General features: G+C 38.2%; 1 protein-coding gene across 1 annotated transcript in view; it reads left to right on the forward strand.

Moving 5' to 3' along the window:
• Positions 1-19,658, forward strand: part of Cntnap2 (contactin associated protein 2) — a 2,139,844-nt gene that overhangs the window by 1,218,511 nt on the left and 901,675 nt on the right. The window contains exon 11 of the mRNA XM_031381709.1: positions 14,712-14,818. Coding sequence (XP_031237569.1) covers positions 14,712-14,818 — 107 coding nt within the window. The remainder of the gene's footprint in view (positions 1-14,711; positions 14,819-19,658) is intronic.

Genomic DNA, 19,658 nt, shown 5'->3' on the forward strand with positions numbered 1-19,658 from the left:
GGTGGGTGGGGGTGGGGGGGGGTAGCCCCAGGAAACACCTGCTAAGCTAGTTCCTAGGAGTGATTCAGCTGCAAATCTAATATGTCCTGCCTATGTTGACTAAGAATGAGGATTTCACCTGATCTTGCCCTGGGATAGTTCGCTCATTCTGTAAGCTTTGATGCCCTTCCCCCAATGCTGGAGGCTAATAGTTTGGATGGCTAAACATTCCAAGCCAGGGTTTGACTAGGAAGTTGGAACATTGGTGAAGGTCAGAAAGCAATGTCTGAATTTTCTCTTGTTAGCTGTAAGAAAATGATATCTTGGTGAGTTCCTAGCACACTAGTACGAGGACATATCTGGGCCACCTCTGAGTTTGGGGTGCCAGGCGACAATGCAGAGGCAGGAGACTGACTTTCCTTGAAGTTTACGCCTCAGATACCGCCTTCACGCAAAGTGTGCGTGGCAATACCATGCTGCAATAACCTTCTGCTAGGAGGCACAGCTGAATGCCCTTAAATGGCAGTTGATTTGAGACTATGAGTATAATCACTCACACACAAGGACAGAACTAGGAAAATAAAGACTGATGTTCTTTCCTCTTTTATACTCTGGGAAAAGTTTCTCCATGGCTGAGTCAATGGTGAGAACAGAAGGTTGGCGATATCTCTACTTCTCTGCCTTTCGGGTCTCTCTGCAGAGATGAAGAATAAATTTTGGAGGAGAAATGAAACTAATGGAACAGTGTGCACCACCACAGTGGATTCATCCCAATGATCCTTCACAGGACAGCACAGTTCTCATTCATAACAAATGGAGGCATATGGTTAACACTGATGGGGTTGTCTTGTCTTTCCTTGCTAATGTATCTTAGAGATTATAAGTATACACAGATCTGCCTTATCTCTTTAAAAGTTGTCAGGGTTTTCTTATACGGATTGCTTTAGTTTATTACTATGTTCCTAGCTGATGATATTTCCCCTGGGTTTTGGCTGAAACAAAAACTGCTGCAATAAAGCTGAGTTTTCGAAACAAAATTTAGCAAAACTGTGCTTGAGGTGTTAGAAGATACATTCTGGAGCATGAAATGGTTGTGTTACAACATGTACAAATGCTAAATTAATAGGCTTCACTCAGTTGCCCTCTAAATAGTGTACACTCTATGCAGAACCAGGTTAAAGCCATTTTCCATTATGTGTCAGGAAGAAAGAACAAAATCTCAAAGATTAATTTATGATCCTTTGAATGTGATTGATATTGAATGTTCTCATATTTAAAAGCTGTATGTATTTAGGGTTGGAAAGATAGCTTAGTGATCAAAGCATGAGGATTTGAGTCTCCAGGACTCATGGTTAAAAAGGTGGGCATGGTGGCATATGCTTTTCATCGTATCATGGCTTCCCTCCATAATGGACTGTAAGCTGTAAGCCAAAATAAACCCTTTCCTCTGTTAAGTTGATTTTGGCATGAGTTTTCTTACAGTAACAGAAAAGTAAGCAGGAGTATACACCTTCATGTGTACATATACACACACACTCACATACATCACAATGATATTTGTATTTCTGTATGTGAATCACAATATTCATGCCCATTGCCCCTATTTGAATGGAATTATCTCTATTAAATTTTAAATAATCCACATAGCATAAATGAACTCTTGTGTATTACATTAATAATTTCTCTACTGCTTATGATTATCTTTAGATTTGGTGATAGTTTTCTATGCAACATTTAAAAAGAAATGTACATAAGATCAAATTTCTGCATTAAATTCTTCCTCCAGGAACCCCAAGGGATAGAAAGTGGAAAAAGTATAATAACTGGAGAGTATGGAGGACACCAGGATAACAAAGCCCATTAAATGAATTGAGCAAGGGCCATATGAGCTCCCAGAGACTGACGCAGCAAGCATAGGCCCTCCATTGATCTGAACCAAATCCTTTTATATATATAATAGCTTCCAAAGAGCTCTTATCTCTCAGGTTCATTTTTCCTAGAGCTGGCATTGTCCACAGTGGCCTGGACTTTCCCAAATATATCATTAATGAGGAAAGTGGGTCAGAGATATACCCATGGGCAAGTCTGATGGGGACAATTCCTCAACTGAAGATCCGTATTATTCCAAGATAATTTTACTTTTTTTCAAATTGACAAAAATTATCCAGCATAGTGTACATGTTCATGGAATCCAAAATTAGCTAGGGGTCTCACTCTTCCTATCATTCTTCGGTGCTCTGATTTTGATCTCTGATTCTTGTGCCTGCTCTTGGGACTCTTTACTTTCTGTTGGATTGCCTTGTCCAAAATCAATCTAATAGGTTTTGTTTTATTTTATTATATTTTATTTTGTTATATTTATCTTTATTGCTTACAACTCTGTTCTTTTCTAGTGAGAGAAAGAAAGGGGAGTGGATCAGGATGGAAGGGAAGGTTGGAAGGAATTGGGAGGAATAAAGGGAGGGGAAACTGTAATATGATAGATTGTATGAGAAAAATATTTTCAATAAAAGTGGTAAAAAAACAAAAAAATGAAGATATGATAAATTTTATATAAGTAATTTTATATTTTGATATATATATATATGGGAGCTATTAGAAACAATGGCCCATAGATGCAGAGAGACAACTGTTGCATATTAACTCATTGTCTAGATAAGGAAAAAATAAAGAGAACATACTGAATTAATGAAAAGAATAGTTACTACTTTTGGAATTTGTGTCTTCATATGACATGTTTTCCCAGTTAGTGGATTACAAAAATATTCCTCAGTTCTTTGTTCTTTTTCACTTCTCATGTTTAAAACTTTCATATATTTATAATTATCCAGAGGAATGAAACAGGGAACATTAGTCTAACTCCCAGACAAACAGCTATTTGACTTTCATAATTAATTAACTAATCCATTTTCTCCACTGACAGCATGCCAGTGTTAGCATTTAATTCATACACGCCTTTAATTTATTTTTGTCATCAACTCAGTTCCACCAAAGCATCTCTCTCAATGTGCCAATATTAGTTTATAGTTGGTACAGAACTACTATCATAGTATTTTATAATCTATGAAGAATAATATTATCCTCTTATCCTTTAATTTTTTTTTTAATTTTCAGGATATACCAAATCTCAGGGATTGATTTTCCCATAACCATTAGAACTTATAAGACTTTTTCTTTTTTTTATTAGATATTTCCTTTATCTACATGTCATATGACATCTCCTTCCCCAGTTTCCCCTCCAAAAAAAAAGTAAAGTAAGAACAAACAAACAAACAAACAAACAAAAACCCTGTTCCCTTCTCCCTGCTCCTGCTCACCAACCCACCCTCTTCCACTTCCTGGCCCTGGCATTCCCCTTCACTGGGGCATAGGACCTTCACAGGACCAAGGGCCTCTCCTGCCCTTGATGACTGACTTGGCCATCCTCTGCTACATATGCTGCTAGAGCCGTGAGTCCCCGGATGTGTACTCTTTGTTCTGAGGGTACTAGTTAGTTCATATTGTTATTCATCCTAAGGGGCTGCAAACCCTTCAGCTCCTTGGGTCCTTTCTCTAGCTCCTTCATTGGGGAACCTGTGCTCAGTCCAATGGATGGCTGTGAGCCTCTACTTCTGTATTAGTTGGTTACTGTCCGAGAAGATGGCAGTGAGAAGAATCTCAATGCAACTTACATATTTTAATTCCTTTTGAAAGTTTATTTTAATCTTTTTTATGTTTATCACCTTCAGATTACCTTTTTTTTACATCTTTATAAATTTTATTTAATCTTTTTATTTTTTTACACTCCATATTTTATTCCCCTCCCAGTCTACCCTCTGACTGTTCCCCATCCCACACCTCCTCCCCAGGCTCCTGTCTCCATGATGATGTCCCCACCCACCAGCTCTCACCCCACCAGACCTCTCCACTCTCTAGGTTCTCCACTCTCTTGAGGGTTACGTGCTTCTTCTCTGACAAAACCCAGACCTGGAAGTCCTCTGCTGTATGTGTTGGGGGCCTCATATCAGCTGGTGTATGCTGCCTGGTTGGTGGTCCAATGTCAGAGAGATCTTGGGGGTCCAGGTTAATTGAGATTGCTGGTCCTACAACAGAGTCGCCCTTCTCCTCAGCTTCTTCCTGCTTTTCCCTAATTCAACCACAGGGACCACCAGCTTCTATCCTTTGGTTGGGCACAAATATCTGCATCTGACTCTTTCAGCTGCTTGATGGGTCTTTCTGAGAGCAGTCATAATAGGTGCCTTTTTGTGAGAACTCCAAAGCCTCAATAATAGTGTCAGGCCTTGAACCCTTCTCTTGAGCTGGATCCCACTTTTGGCTTGTCGCTGAACCTCCTTTTCCTCAGGTTCTTCTCCATTTTTGTTCCTGTAGTTATTTCAAACAGGAACAATTATGGGTCAGAATTTTGACTTTGTGATGGCAACCCTATCTCTCATTTGATGTTCTTTCTACTAGAGGTGGGCTCTGAAAGTTCCCTCTCCCCACTGTAGGGCATTTCATCTAAGGTCCCTCCCTTTGAGTCTTGAGAGTCTTTCAACTCCTAGGCCTCTGATACATTCTGGAGGATTCCCTACCTCCTACCTCCTGATTTTGCATATTTATATTATTTCTGCTGGACCTTAGGGATTTGATTACTTTTCTCCCACCCAATATCTAATCATGTTCCTCTCTTTCCCCTTTCCTACCCAGGTCCCTCCCTCCCTCCCCACTTGTGATTGGTTTCTTCCCTCTCCCAAGTGGGATTGAGGCATCCTCACTTGGGTCTTTTGACTTGTTAACCTTTTTGAGTTCTGTGGACTGTATCTTGGGTATTCTGTACTTTTTTGGCTAGTATTCACTTATTAGTGATTACATACCATGCATGTCCTTTTGGGTCTGAGTTACCTCATTCAGGATGATATTTTCTATATCCATCCATTTGCCTGCAAAACTCAGGATGTCCTCATTCTTAACAGCTGAGTAATATTCCATTGTGTAAATGAACCACACTTTCTGTATCCATTCTTCCTTTGTGGGACATCTGGGTTGTTTCTAGTTTCTGGTATCAATAACAGGGCCACTATTAACATAGTGGAACACATGCCCCTGTGGCCTGGTAGAGCGTCTTTTGGGTATATTTCCAAGAGTGGTATAGGTGAGTCTTCAGGTAGCTCTATTTCCAATTTTCTGAGGAAACTCCATATTGCAGATAGCTCTGGGGCTGTAATGCTCCAGTTTGCAACCCCAGCTGCAATGGAGGAGTGTTCCTCTTTCCCCACATCCTCACTAACATGTGCTATCGAGGTTTTGATCTTAGCCATTCTGATAGATATAAGGTAGAATCTCAGGGTAGTTTGATTTGCATTTCCCTGATCACTAAGGACTTTGAACATTTCTTTAGGTGCTTCTCAGCCATTTGAGATTTCATGTGTTATATATAATATATTCTGATCACACTTAACCTCTTACCCTCTCCTGTCTCCTCTCTATCTCCATCAACCTATACTCCTCCCAAGGGTTTCTTGTCTGTTTATGTGTTTCTTATTTTATGACCGTCTGGGTTTAACTAGGCCGATCCTGTCTACTTGATTATGGGCAGGGCCTAAGCACTAGAATATGAGAAACTCACTAGAATTACAACACTGATGATAATCACTTTCCTTTTCCCAGCATCCATAAACCTAAAGTAGTCACTTGGGGAGTAGCAACCTCATGAGGCTCTTTTTTGTCTATGATTGTGTATTAACAGGCCCAGTTTTAATGCAGGTACTATGCAGGCAACAGAAACTGCAGGGGGTTCAGGATGCCGAGGGCCATGGAACATCCAATAGTTTGTCACTCTCTCCATCACTCTGCTGTTACTTACCTTTCTACTGCAGTGTTTCCTGCATCTCTTTTAATTGTTACTCTCCTACCCACCCCCCACACACACAAGAGGAAGGGATGAGATAAAACTTAATAACTTTCTCAGTTATAGTTTGCACAACAGTCAAAATTCAGCTTATGTAATAGAAAAAGCAAAGTAGAAGCTTAAATGTGAAATGAACTATCCTAAAAACTTTGATAGGATTTAAAAGATCCTTGTTCTACAAGAAAACTCATTAGTTCATGCTGAAAATGTCACCAGTTATCACAAGTTCCTAAACACAGGAAATCTGAGACATTTTAAATTAATTTTTACATACCCACAGTAACAGATTAATAAAGTAACCTTTTAGTCCCTTTATGTCTTGCCTGCTTCAACCTGCTGTAGACTTTTCTGTTCTTCTGCATGGAATACTGACACAACAGCTGACCTTGCCTTTATATTCCCCATTGCATTCTAGGTGACATCATTCATTCATCTTCTCTTAAAATGTATGTTTATAGGCTGGACAGCTAACTCAGCAGCTATTAGTACTTACTGTTCTTCCAGAGGATTCAACTTTGGCTCCCAAAAGCCATGTGAGGCAACTCACAATTTCTTGCAACTTTAGTTTCAGGATATTCAATACTCACCACCCCCCAATATATATGGCAGATGAATATTAAATACCCTGAAACTAAGTTACATATCATATATGGTGTTGAATAATATAGATAGATAGATAGATAGATAGATAGATAGATAGATAGATAGATAACTCATACGTTAAACATATAACATATGTTTAACAAGAACTTTATTTTTATTTTTGGGGTTTCACCTCATGTCATCTCCAGGACTCTCCATGTATGTAATTCCAATTAATTAAGGTATTCTCTTGGGAGTCAAGACTGTACAGTTGTACACATATTTTTCTAATGCTCTAGCTTTATTTTGCCTGAGTAAATAGATCAGAATTTTGGAAATAAATGGGCTATGTTTCATCCCACAATTCCCTTGAAACATTGTTTCTTACAAGCACATTTCTAAATAAGAAAGTTTGATGAATGACAACTTTACTATACATAATAGGACTCAATCAATGTATACTGAACTAACAAACAAAAGTATAGTCTTCAGAATTCTAATATAACTTAAATGCCTATATAAGATGATGTCAAGCAGCCTCCAGATAGTTGATAGCTATTGACTCAGACATTTGCAGTTGCAAGTCATATATCACCACATAAAATGATTTAAATGACAGCAACTACCAAGTGTATTAATGTCACAATGACAAGGCAACCTCTGAATGGAGTAACTCTGGCTCTGTTTGTGTTAGAATGAATTTGTGGCTATAACAAAACCCACAAATAACAGTTATAAATTGCATAGAAAAACTACTTCTTTCATACAAATATGTGCATAGGAGGAACCAGGCTGCCAAGATATTTGGGAGCCAAGCCCTTTATAGATAGATAGATAGATAGATAGATAGATAGATAGATAGATAGATAGATAGAGGATAGACAAAAGGGGTAGGTAAGATAATAAGGGGACAGTTGATAGATGATTGAGAAATAGATCTGACTTACAACTTCATTTCACAAATAAAAGCACAGTCTCCTGAAGATAAAATGATCTTTCCTTTGTTTCTTTACAAATCATTTTAGATTGTCTGCCTAGGAGCAGAAAACTGATTGATTAAGAAGAACTTGTTGATGTTTGTTTAGGTTCAATACAATTTGACCTGGAGACAGGTGTAGATGTTGCTGATCATGCAGATTCTTCTCCTATGAGCATAATGACTATAAAGATGTTTTATTCATAAAACCATAGGGAGCTGATTGTAAAAGAAAAAACTCTAAGTACATTAACAAAGAAGATGAAAGGCTCTCTGTTTCATTATAATAAAATAAAATAAAAACAACTTATGAAGTAGAAAGGCCAAGATTAGGTACTCATTTTGTAAGAGTAGAATGAATGATGAGCAGAGTTCTTCCAGAAATGTATAATGGTTGGATGATATAGATCCTTGCTTGATTAGTTTTTAATATAAACTTTGGGCATAATGTAGGAGCTGCAATAAATATCTCTGAATGTAAGTATTTCTATAAATAAATGGTTGTTGGTAAAGCACCATCAATATAACATTAGTATCTCTACAATATTAAGTTATATAGCAATGGGATATTAAATTGTGCTCTAGGGTTATTAGTACTTCTCCATATAACTTCCACTTGAATAAAGCAGTGATATATACCTCAAAGCAAATATAACCTCAGCTAAAAGTCAAGTGTAATTAATAAATAACTTTCAGCATAGAAATTAACATGGAAGGGGACCCTACCCGATTATTGGAGTGCCTATGAAATCCAAGACTGTCCATGCTAGTTTCAACATGCAAACCTCCTCAGGGACTCTTTCTTCAAAAGCTAAAATAAGATTTGGTATTTGGAGGAAGAGAAAAGCAATACACTCGGAATCATTTACATGGGATTGGTAAAACACAAATAATTTAAAATAATCATCCCATGGTTTACAAAATGGTCTCAGTGCAAAAAGCAGTATTTCCCATTTCTAAATTTAGAACAAGGCATGATAATGAGCAGCAATAAGAATCTGTATGAAACTAAAAGCAAATCAAATATCTTATTATGGATGTGAGCATGAGAACCCAGCAGGGAAGCATGGTAGCTGATACAGACTCAGAACACAGACTAAACTCTATGTCAAGGTGGGGTACAAAAGCCTTTATAAGAGTTGATCACCTGCTGTAGAGGATAGAAAGTTCCCAGTTACATTCTGAAGTTATTCATCTTGCAAAATAAGATAAAAAGATCATTGTATGCCGTTTCAATATATCATAAAGAATGGGTATAAAAAAACACCAACAAAAACAAAAGATCCCAAATGTGGTCTTGGGAAAGATGAATAACTAGCTTGCATTCCTCTAGCAGAGTGCCATTCCTTTATCTTCCTACTTCTTGACAGTGTCTCCTCTTACTCAGCATCCCCATGCTCCTTGGCATGCCTCTGCTGAAGACATCAATGCTCCCTCATCTTCTTTGCCCAAAGTCAGATCTCCTGACCAACCACAGGAGACTCACCAGAGAGCTTCTTAGACTTTGAGAGTCTTGGGCTCCACCCAAAGCTCAGGAATTAGATTCTTAATTTCAAGGCAATTTCAAGTTAATCCCACACACATAAAAGTTTGGGGACCACAGTTTGAGAGTATAATGGGCTGAGAAGATAAATGAAAATGCTCTCACATAGTGAAATGCTCAGCTTTTTATTATTTGTAAGTGTGAGCATGTTTCCAGGCAGATAGGTTAGGCATCATTGTAAACAAGCTTCAGGGTTCTACAGAAACAAATGTGCCCTCAATGGTACAGCACAGGTTTTACTCCATTTTGGCAGTGCTAAGGTTTGGATAAACCAGAACATTGTGCATGCTAGGCTAAAGTTCTATTATAGACCTACACTCAGCCTTATTTTACCCTTTAAACAATATAGAGATAAAAACAAAAACCTTTAAAATACTTTCAAGATTACGAAGGTAATTGATTTATACTGTCAGAAATAAACACTTTGTTTTATGCTTGAGATAAAATTTCTTCTGCTGTCTCTGGCTGATTCAGTAGTGCCCATAAACCAGAAAGCTGCCATCAACAAACAAATCTGGTACTATTGGCTATTTCTTATAGTCATGAATCCCAATTTTCTCAATGCTTTGCAATTGAAATCAAGTACAAAAATAAAAGAGATGTTTTGGGTGCAATAAAACTGCAACTGGCCTTATAACCCTGAATTGAATTGTTGCATCCTTTCAAACAGGCTGTCTGTGCTGATTCATTTTATATTAAGGCACTTTCAAGTCATAGCCTTTGCTTGCCTCATGTATTGGGGTACAAATAAGTTTCACTTAAAAAGTGCATCTAGCAAACTGCTTTCTAAATTAGTTTCTTTAAACCAAGAGATTAGTGAAGCTCTCGATCCTCATCAGAAAAGCTCAGCTTCTTTTTGCTATGGACAGTAGCTAATACAGAGGCTCACAGAGGGTCCAGGAGCAGAGAGCAAGTGATTGTGATGGTGCTCCACCGATAAGTAGGTTACCTGTATCATGCACACTACCTGTAGAGTGCAGGAACCACCAAAAAGAAGGGAAACAGAAAGAGTTTAAGACCCAGAAGTCAGGGAGGATTGGGAGAACACGATGTCTTTCAGAACGACAGGAACCTTGCACTCAGGACCCCCAAGCTGCTGTCATTAACTCTATAGGATATATACAAGATCCAGCCAGGTAACATTCCAGGATAGTTGAGAAAGGAGCACATAATCCTTCCTCCACTCCTAGCTGAGGAACTATTAACAGTTGATGGCTGCTAATGGAGGGAAAGCCAGTTTTCTTTCAGGTTGTGAACCTTGACACTTGACTCTGCTTTAAAGTTTGGCTCCACACCCATAGATATGTAGGGATCACTTATTGAACTCAGTGGATCATGAAGAAGAAGGAGGAAATGAAATTGGGCAAAAGGTGGGGATGAGGCAAGGGAAGATCTGGAGGTAGTAAAATATGACCAAAACACATTGTATACATACATACAATCCTCAAAGAATAGATAAAAAATATGTTTTAAAGCAAGCATTAGATTCTAAAGCACCTTGCAAAACTTTAACTAGAAGGACAAATCCATCTGAAAGATTCTCAGAGTAGAGGCTGTCTGGAGTAGGTAATTGCATGCACTACCTCTTCAAGAGCTCTCTGATCAGAGCAAATCGACACCTGCCAACTTCTGCGCTGCATGTCCCCGGTCCTGGGCCAAAGCCTCAAGTTGAAGCAGTCAAGTCATTTTGATTTATTTTTGATGTGAATCAAACTTTCAAGCTAGCACATGCCATGAAGAAAATTACACATTTCTGTGGCCCACTAAAAGAAGGCTTATTAGAGCAAATCTGTGTAAAAGTCTAAAATCCTAAGTACAATTAATCTCCTTTCCTCAGACTCAGAGATGACTCCCCCTCTGAAGTGACATGTGTGTCTTTGGTGATACAGTTTTGTGGCATTTCATGCATCTTTGTTCCTCAGTCATGCTGAGCATGGGTAGACACATCATTAGGCAAAGACCTCTAAATAAACACACTTCACTGTGGGGACATTTGGGAAGAAGAGATAGATGCACCAACAAACAATTGCTAGATGAGATGGTAACTGTGCATTGGATACGTGCAAGTAGTTCTATGGGAATACAAGATAAGAAAGTAAATGATAATTAGAATTTTAGGTTAATTGTATTTTGTTTCTCTTGATAACTGGTCACAACAGTTTGAAATAACTTAATAGTAGGTATGAAATGATATGTAAATCAACTTGTTTTGGAAATTAAGTACTAGAATCTGTGAAAGAAGAATGTCGATTTAAAAAATATATAAATGGTAAGAAACAAATATTTAAAATAAAATATGAAAATCCTATTCAGTAGCAATTATAGAAAAGTATGATGCATACTTGTAGGTGCAGCCAGTTCTTCACTCTCAATAATGTGAGTCGTATGTGTCCCATGGGGTAAAATCTGCTCATATTTTTCTCCTTGACATGTGGCTCAAAGTGGTGGCATTATTAAAAGCATATTTAGTTTTCAACTTGGTTTCCCTTGCTTCTCTGTCCACATGTGCACTGCTTTCCCCTAAATTAATTGCCATGATAAGCTGATATAAATGACTTTAACTATCAAACTGAGCTAATATTAACCCACAAGAATTTGGAAAGTTAAATATACCATAAAAGGGTATCTCATTACTGAATTCCAAGAATAAGTATAACATATGTCTTCTTGTGGTGTCAAGAGTCTTTATTTGTTCAATTTCCACCATGAAGTGGAAAATGAGAGGACTGCTAGTTGTCAGCATGTGCTGGGGAGGGCCATTCTGGGGGTCCTCTCGGTACAGTGACTGTGCAATGGGCCATGACAAGCAAACCGGGGCCACCAGAAACTTGCTGTTACATTTGATTTTCATCATGTTTCTGCTGTGCTCTACCAGGACTGTATTTTAACATGTTAATCATCATATTGCATCATGTCTTTAAGATCCAGATAAAATATTCCTAACTTAGCTAAATCCTCTAATTACCCTTTTCTTTTAACTAACTTGGATTTCAAATTTCTACATTTTATATCCGTTCCATGGCTCATCCACATACTCCAGATATTTTACCTGAATCTTGCCCTGACCCCAACCCCAACTAAATTCAGAGACCATTGGAAAAGGTTCATCACTAAAACCAGAACCATATTAAGAAACAAAGGTGGCTTTTGAAAATAATGTGAATTTTCATTCCACCCAAAGTTGTGTCTTTGCTCATATTCTGCTTCATCCCAATAATAATTGCTCTTATTTTCTTCTTTCATGATCTAGATGCTCAACTTAAAGCTTTAAATTGTGCTCGCAGCATCCATTGGATGCCTTCTGTGAAATTCTGTACTACTTTTCTTACCCATTTTGTGTTATTTCCTATTCCTACTGTCATTGCAGTTATTATTTATAATGTATATGCTGTGATAAGCATAGTCCCTGTGTTTACTGAGCTATATGCCCTATTACAAGTGCTTTGAGGAATAGCTTATGGGAAATCAAAAAGAGAGGTTGGAAAGTATGAGCTCTATGACTCCAAGACTGAGATTGGGATGTGTAGTTAGAAGCTAATGGAACATTATGAGTAAGAGTTTCCTCATAGGATAGCTTTCTCTCAATCCATTACCCAGAAACACCACCATATATTATGCTGTTTTAAATTGGGGCAGGTTTTCTATTTTGAAGTGTTTCTGATTAAAATCTCAAAAGTCTTATAGAATGCAAGTTTATAACTGTATCTAAATGATCATTATAAAGAAGAAAGATGTAGAGAATTTGGAGTGTGGAATGGATGGGATGGGTAAGGAGTTGTGGTATGGGCAGAAAGTGAAGTGTATTCTTGATGTTAGGGTGTTCCAAATCATATTTCAACCCTAGTGAGTTTAAGATAGAGTTAAGATAAGGACTTGTTGGTGTTTTAGTCCCTGGGAGCTCTGGGGGTACTAGTTAGTTCATATTGTTGTCCTAAGGGACTGCAAACCCTTCAGCTCCTTGGGTCCTTTCTCTAGCTCCTTCACTGAGGACCCTGTACTCAGTCCAATGGCCAGTAAGCAGGAGAGGGTGGGGTGATGAGCAGGGGAAGGGGGGGGGAGGGAACAGGGTTTTGTTTTAATTTTTGTTATTTTATTTTCTTTTATTTCTTTTATTTCTTTTTTTTTTTGAGGGGAAGCTGGGAAAGGAGATATTATAAATAAAGAAAACATCTAATAATAATAATAATAATAAGATAAAGACTTGTTCCTTAGAAGTGGGGCTAGAGATACATACATATGACTATATGACTCCACTGGTTAGATTTCTAGTTCTGACTTATTACTTATCAACTTCATGATTATTCTCCCCAAAAACCATAGTCTATGTGCCCAAGGGAATTCTATTCAGCTATAAAAAGGATGAGATTCTGTCACTAGGTGATGAGTTGGATTGAATTGGAGATTATTAAATAAATTAAAATAAATCACACCCAGAAAGTTAGATGTCAGATAATCTGATTTTTAAAGTTGATTTCATTGAAGGTTAAATGGGAATGATAGAGACTAGAGCCTGGGGTTGGGTGGGGGTTCAGAAATGGCTTGGAAAAGATTCTTCAGTAGGGCAAGCTACATTTTGATTAGGGGCAAGATGTCCCTGTGTGTGGTAACCAAACATAATACATAACAATTATGTTCTACACACTTCAAACCTAAAGAAAAGATTCTTTTAGTATTTTCATTGTAAGTAATAGCTATTTGAGATAGAAATATATTTAACCTTAATCATTATGTAAAGATAACACACATTGAAACAGTACAGTAGGCCACTAGTATGCACAGTGTCCCCACTTTTATGTATCAGCATCAAAACAAAATTTGAGGAGCTAGATAAATGACTTGATATTTACTTACCAGAGAGTACTTACTGCTTTTGTAGAAGACCCAAGTTTGGTTCCCAGGCAGCTGTTGAACATATATAACTGTAGCTCCAGTGAATCTTAGAGCCTCTTCTGGCCTCTGTGAGAGCATGCATTCACATAAGCATAAGCACATGTGTAAAAATAAATAAAAGTATAAAAATAAAGTTTAAATCAATTATTATATATTTTAAAGTATTTACAAGGTAGGTATAATTACCTAGTTTTCCAAATGAGAAAATCAAGATTCAGAAACATTAAACAGTCACTGTTATATGCCTAATAAATTGGTTTGTATGCAATTATGCTTTTTCCTTCTAACTTATGAATAGAAACACTTTAGGTATGCATATGCAATGATCCAGATAAGCAGAGGAAGAGATTTTTTCGAAGACTCATAAACCTCTTCCTACTATACTGGTATATTCCATTATTGTCTATGTGGCATTATCAGAGCTAAAGTGCTTTTGGTAAACTAATTACTAGGCACTCTTCTTACTCATATTGGCCTTGATAAAGATAAAGGTCAAACAAGAAGTAAGATGGTTCATCTTCCATCACTCACCAAGAGGAAACCTAGTAGGCATCTTGGTACTTTGTAGAATTAAAATAAGATGAATCTGTGATATGTAAATGAATCCCTCAACAGTGTGATAGCATCTATTGTTTACTCAAAAAGGGGAAACACCAAGCCTTGTGATACATCATCTTTGTGTGCCTGGCACCTTCCATCATGAATCATATTAATCTGCTTAAACTAACAAGGATTAATTGCTTCAGCAAGGCAACCTGGCATTGAAATGATATATTGCCCAAACAGCTTGGAATTTGGCCACTCATAAATCTCATTTGCTTGTTGGTTTATTTCTGTGTCTCTTTTTCTGACAGATGTGTGCCCAATCACTGTGAGCATGGTGGGAAGTGCTCGCAAACATGGGACAGCTTCAAATGCACTTGTGATGAGACAGGATACAGCGGGGCCACCTGCCACAACTGTGAGTGCCAATTTATCTCACTTTCATCTTGTAATTGCATGCAAATCATGGTCTTCAGCTATGCTTTACAGCATAGCAACCTGAATTATACACATCTCGCTTCACTTGATTCTGGGGGGAAACAAATCCTCAAGGTTGCATTCTAATTTCCCCAAAATGGTATTCTCATTGTCAAAACATATTCTCTCCTGTCTAATGAATCTAAAGAGGGGCAGACACATCCAACATCCCATATGTGAAACTGGGATGCAGAAATTTGATTCACCTCTGTGTCTAAAGCATATGTGTCCAAGGATATTGTTTGGGAATTGTGTTAGTGTGATTCCTCTAACTGGGCCTCATTCATCAGGTCATCAGAGAGGAACAGACAAGGGTGGAGGAGAATTTGAACATTTAGTTTCTGGACAATGTTTGCCTCATGCTTTCTCCCAAAATTTGGTTGCATTATTTTTAAAGCAACATGTCAGACAGTGGAAGAACACATTGAAGTTACACATAAAAAAAATAAAATCCTGAGAACATAATTTTTAAAAATATTGAAGACAAAATGTTAAGATTCAAAGATGATGTAATAGAAATGTGCTGTTTCACATAGAATTATCCTAAGAAATTAAAGTTAAATTATTTGAGTATTTTTAAACAATTACTAATTCTATCATTATAATATCAATTTTCCAAATATGCTTAGATGTTTTATTTCTTGAAAAGAGATTTATCATAACATACAGTTGAGAGAGAAGAAAGTCAGCTGTTATCTGACATATGGATATGAATGTGTTTATACATACATGATTCTGTGTACATTAGTATGCACATGTACATATGTGTATATAGCACAGACATGTATACACATGTGTATATGCATGTATATGGGAATGTTTGTGAATATGCCAGATATATACATTTGGGGAATAAGGTAAAGGAAAGGAAAATAGATATTTGATTTTGTCACAACTCTAGAACATAGAAAATCTCAAATATAAATTCTCTAATTGTACAGATTAATTACTCTTCATTTTAGTTTAAGGACATGACAAACAAAATATTCTCAGAGTAGTCTTGTGGGACAGTAAAAATGCAATATAGTTCCCTATGCCTTTCCATATTGTTAATTTTAGTAATGTGAAGTAAAAAATGATGTTCAGCTGTAAACGTAAGTTAAAAGAAAGCTGCTTATAATTTATTTTTCCTCACTTATAAACTTGTCTAGTGAGATTCTAAAAACCAAGAGATAAAGAGATTCATAGAAAAGCTGACATTGGGGTCAATGGAATGTCTCAGCGGGTTAGAGTACATGCTTCCAAACCTGAGATTTATCTCTGGAACCTACTTGGTAGGAGGAGAAAACCAACTCCCACAAGATTTTCATCTGAATTTCCTGGACACTCATGTATATGCACACACACACACACACACACACGCACCCACACACATATGCACACACCCACACACATACATGCACAACCCTCACACCCATGCTGAATGTAATGAAATAAAATTTAAAACAAAAAACTAACAATAATGGGAAGATATTTCTCTTTTTTATTAGATATTTTCTTTATTTCAAATGTTATCCCCTCCAGAAAAACAAAAACAAAAACAAAAACCCCATTCCCTCCTCTCTCCCTCTGCTCACCAACCAACACTCTCATGCTTCCTGGCTCTGGCATTCCACTACACTGGGGCATAGAGCCTTCACAGGACCAAGGGCCTCTCCTCCCATTGATGACTGACTAGGCTATCCTCTGCTACATATGCAGCTGGGGCCATGAGTCTCACCATGTGAACTCTGGTTGGTGGCTTAGTCCATGGGAGCTCTGAGGGGACTAGTTAGTTCATATTGATATTCGTCCTAAGGGGCTGCAAACCCTTCAGCTCCTTGGGTCTTTCTCTAGTTCCTCCATTGGGAACCCTATGCTCAGTCCAATGGATGGCTGTGAGCCTCTCCTTCTATATTAGTACAGCACTGTCAGAGCCTCCCAGGAGGCAGCTATATCAGGCTCTTGTCAGCCAGCACTTGCTCTCATCCACAATAGTGTCCGGGTTTGGTGATGGAATATGGGAAGGATTCCCAGGTTGGGCAGTCTCTGGATTGTCCTTCCTTCAGTCTCTGCTCCATAATTTGTCTCTGCAATTCCTTCCATGGGTATTTTGTTCCCCCTTCTAAGAAGAATTGAAGTATCTACACATTGGTCTTCCTTCTTATTGAGTTTCTTGTGGTTTGTGGATTGAATCATGGGTATTCCGAGCTTCTGGGCTAATATCCACCTATCAGAGAGTGCATACCATGTGGATTCTTTTGTGATTGGGTTACCTCACTCAGGATAATATTCTCCAGATCCATCCATTTCCCTAAGAATTTCATAAATTCATTGTTTTTAATAGCTGAGTAGTACTCCATTGGGTAAATGTACCACATTTTCTCTATCAGTTCCTCTACTGAGGGACATCTGGGTTGTTTCCAGCTTCTGGCTATTATGAATAAGGATGCTATGAACATGGTGGAGCATGTGTCCTTATTACATGTTGGAGCATCTTCTGGATAAACCTGATAAACAACTTCAGCAAAGTAGCTGGATATAAAATTAACCCAAGCAAATCAGTGGCCTTCCTCTACACAAAGGATAAACAGGATGAGAAAGAAATTAGGAAAACAACACCCTTCACTATAGTCACAAATAATATAAAATACCTTGGAGTGACTCTAACTAAGCAAGTGAAAGATCTGTATGACAAGAACTTCAAGTCTCTGAAGAAGGAAATTGAAGATCTCAGAAGATGGAAAGATCTTCCATGCTCATGGATTGGCAGGACTAATATAGTAAAAATGACCATTTTGCCGAAAGCAATCTACAAATTCAGTGTGATCCCCATCAAAATTCCAACTCAATTCTTCACAGACTTGGAAAGAGCAATTTGAAAATTCATCTGGAATAACAAAAAACCTAGGATAGCGAAAACTATTCTCAACAGTACCTCTGGTGGAATCACCATCCCTGACCTTATGCTGTACTACAGAGCTAATGTGATAAAAACTGCATGGTATTTGTACAGTGGCAGGCAAGTGGACCAATGGAATAGAATTGAAGACCCAGAAATGAACCCACACACCTATAGTCACTTGATCTTTGACAAAGGAGCTAAAACCATCCAGTGGAAAAAAAGACAGCATTTTCAACAAATGGTGCTGGCTCACCTGGCAGTTAGCATGTACAAGAATGGAAATTGATCCATGCCTATCTCCTTGTACAAAGCTCAAATCCATGTGGATCAAGGACCTCCACACAAAACCAGATACACTCAAACTAATAGGAAAGAAAGTGGGGACAAGCCTGGAACACATAGGCACAGGGAAAAATTTCCTAAAGAGCTTATGCTCTAAGATCAAGATTTGACAAATGGGATCTCATAAAACTACAAAGCTTTTGTAAAGCAAAGGACACTGTCAATAGGACAAAACGGCAACCAACAGATTGGGAAAAGATCTTTACCAACCCTATATCTGATAGAGGGTTAATATCCAATATATACAAAGAACTAAAGAGGTTAGACTCCAGAGAACCAAATAACCCTATTAAAAGTGGGGTACAAAGCTAAACAAAGAATTCTCAACTGACAAATACCGAATGGCTGAGAAGCACCTAAAAAAAGTTTGACATCCTTAGTCATCAGGGAAATGCAAATCAAAACAACCCTGAGATTCCACCTCACACCAGTCAGAATGGCTAAGATCAAAAACTCAGGCGACAGCAGATGCTGGCAAGGATGTGGAAAAAGAGAAACACTCCTCCATTGCTGGTGGGATTGCAAGCTGGTACAACTACTCTGGAAATCAGTTTGGCGGTTCCTCAGGAAATTGGACATAGTACTACCTGAGGACCCAGGTATACCAGTATGCTCCTAGGGAGATACTTCTTAAGACTCAAAACACATGAATAAATATTAATCATTTCATGTTCTGGGCTAGAGAGATGCCTCATGGGTCCAGAGTACTAGCTGCTTTTTCAGAGATTCTAAGTTTTCCTTCCAGCACTCATATGGCAGTTTACAACCATCTGTAACTCCAGTTCCAGTGTTTCTAGCAACCCCTGGACTCTGCAGACATCAAGTGCACAGGTATTACACATACCTGCATGCAGAAAACCAATCATACACATAATATTAAAATGAATAAATCTTTTTTAGTTTTTTAAATTTTATTAGACATTTTCTTTATTTACATGTCAAACAATATCTCTTTTCCCAGTTTCCCCTCCAAACAAACAAACAAACAAACAAACAACAAGAAAAAGAAGAACAAGAACAAACCCCTGGGCTGGCGAGATGGCTCAGTGGGTAAGAGCACTGACTGTTCTACCAGAAGTCCTGAGTTCAAATCCCAGCAACCACATGGTGGCTCACAACCACCTGTATTGCGATCTGACGCCCTCTTCTGATGCATCTGAAGACAGCTACAGTGCACTTAGTTATAATAATAAATAAATCTTAAAAAAAAATCCTCTTCCCTTCTCCCTCCCCCTGCTCGCCACCCCACCCTCTCCTGCTTACTGGCCCTGGCATTCCCCTACACTGGGCATAGAACCTTCACAGGGCCAAGGGCTTTTCCTCCCATTGATGACCAACCTGGCCATCCTTTACTATACATATGCTGCTGGAGCCATTAGTCCCACCATGTGTACTCTTTGGTTGGTGTTTTAGTCCCTAGGAGCAATGAGCGTACTAGTTAGTTCATATTGTTGTTTGTCCTAAGGGGCTGCAAACCCTTTAGCTCCCTGGGTCCTTTCTCTAGGTCCTTCATTGGGGGCCCAGTGCTCAGTCCAATGGATGGCTGTGAGCCTCC

This window comes from Mastomys coucha, unplaced genomic scaffold (assembly GCF_008632895.1).
Source record: "Mastomys coucha isolate ucsf_1 unplaced genomic scaffold, UCSF_Mcou_1 pScaffold20, whole genome shotgun sequence".
NCBI lineage: Eukaryota > Metazoa > Chordata > Mammalia > Rodentia > Muridae > Mastomys > Mastomys coucha.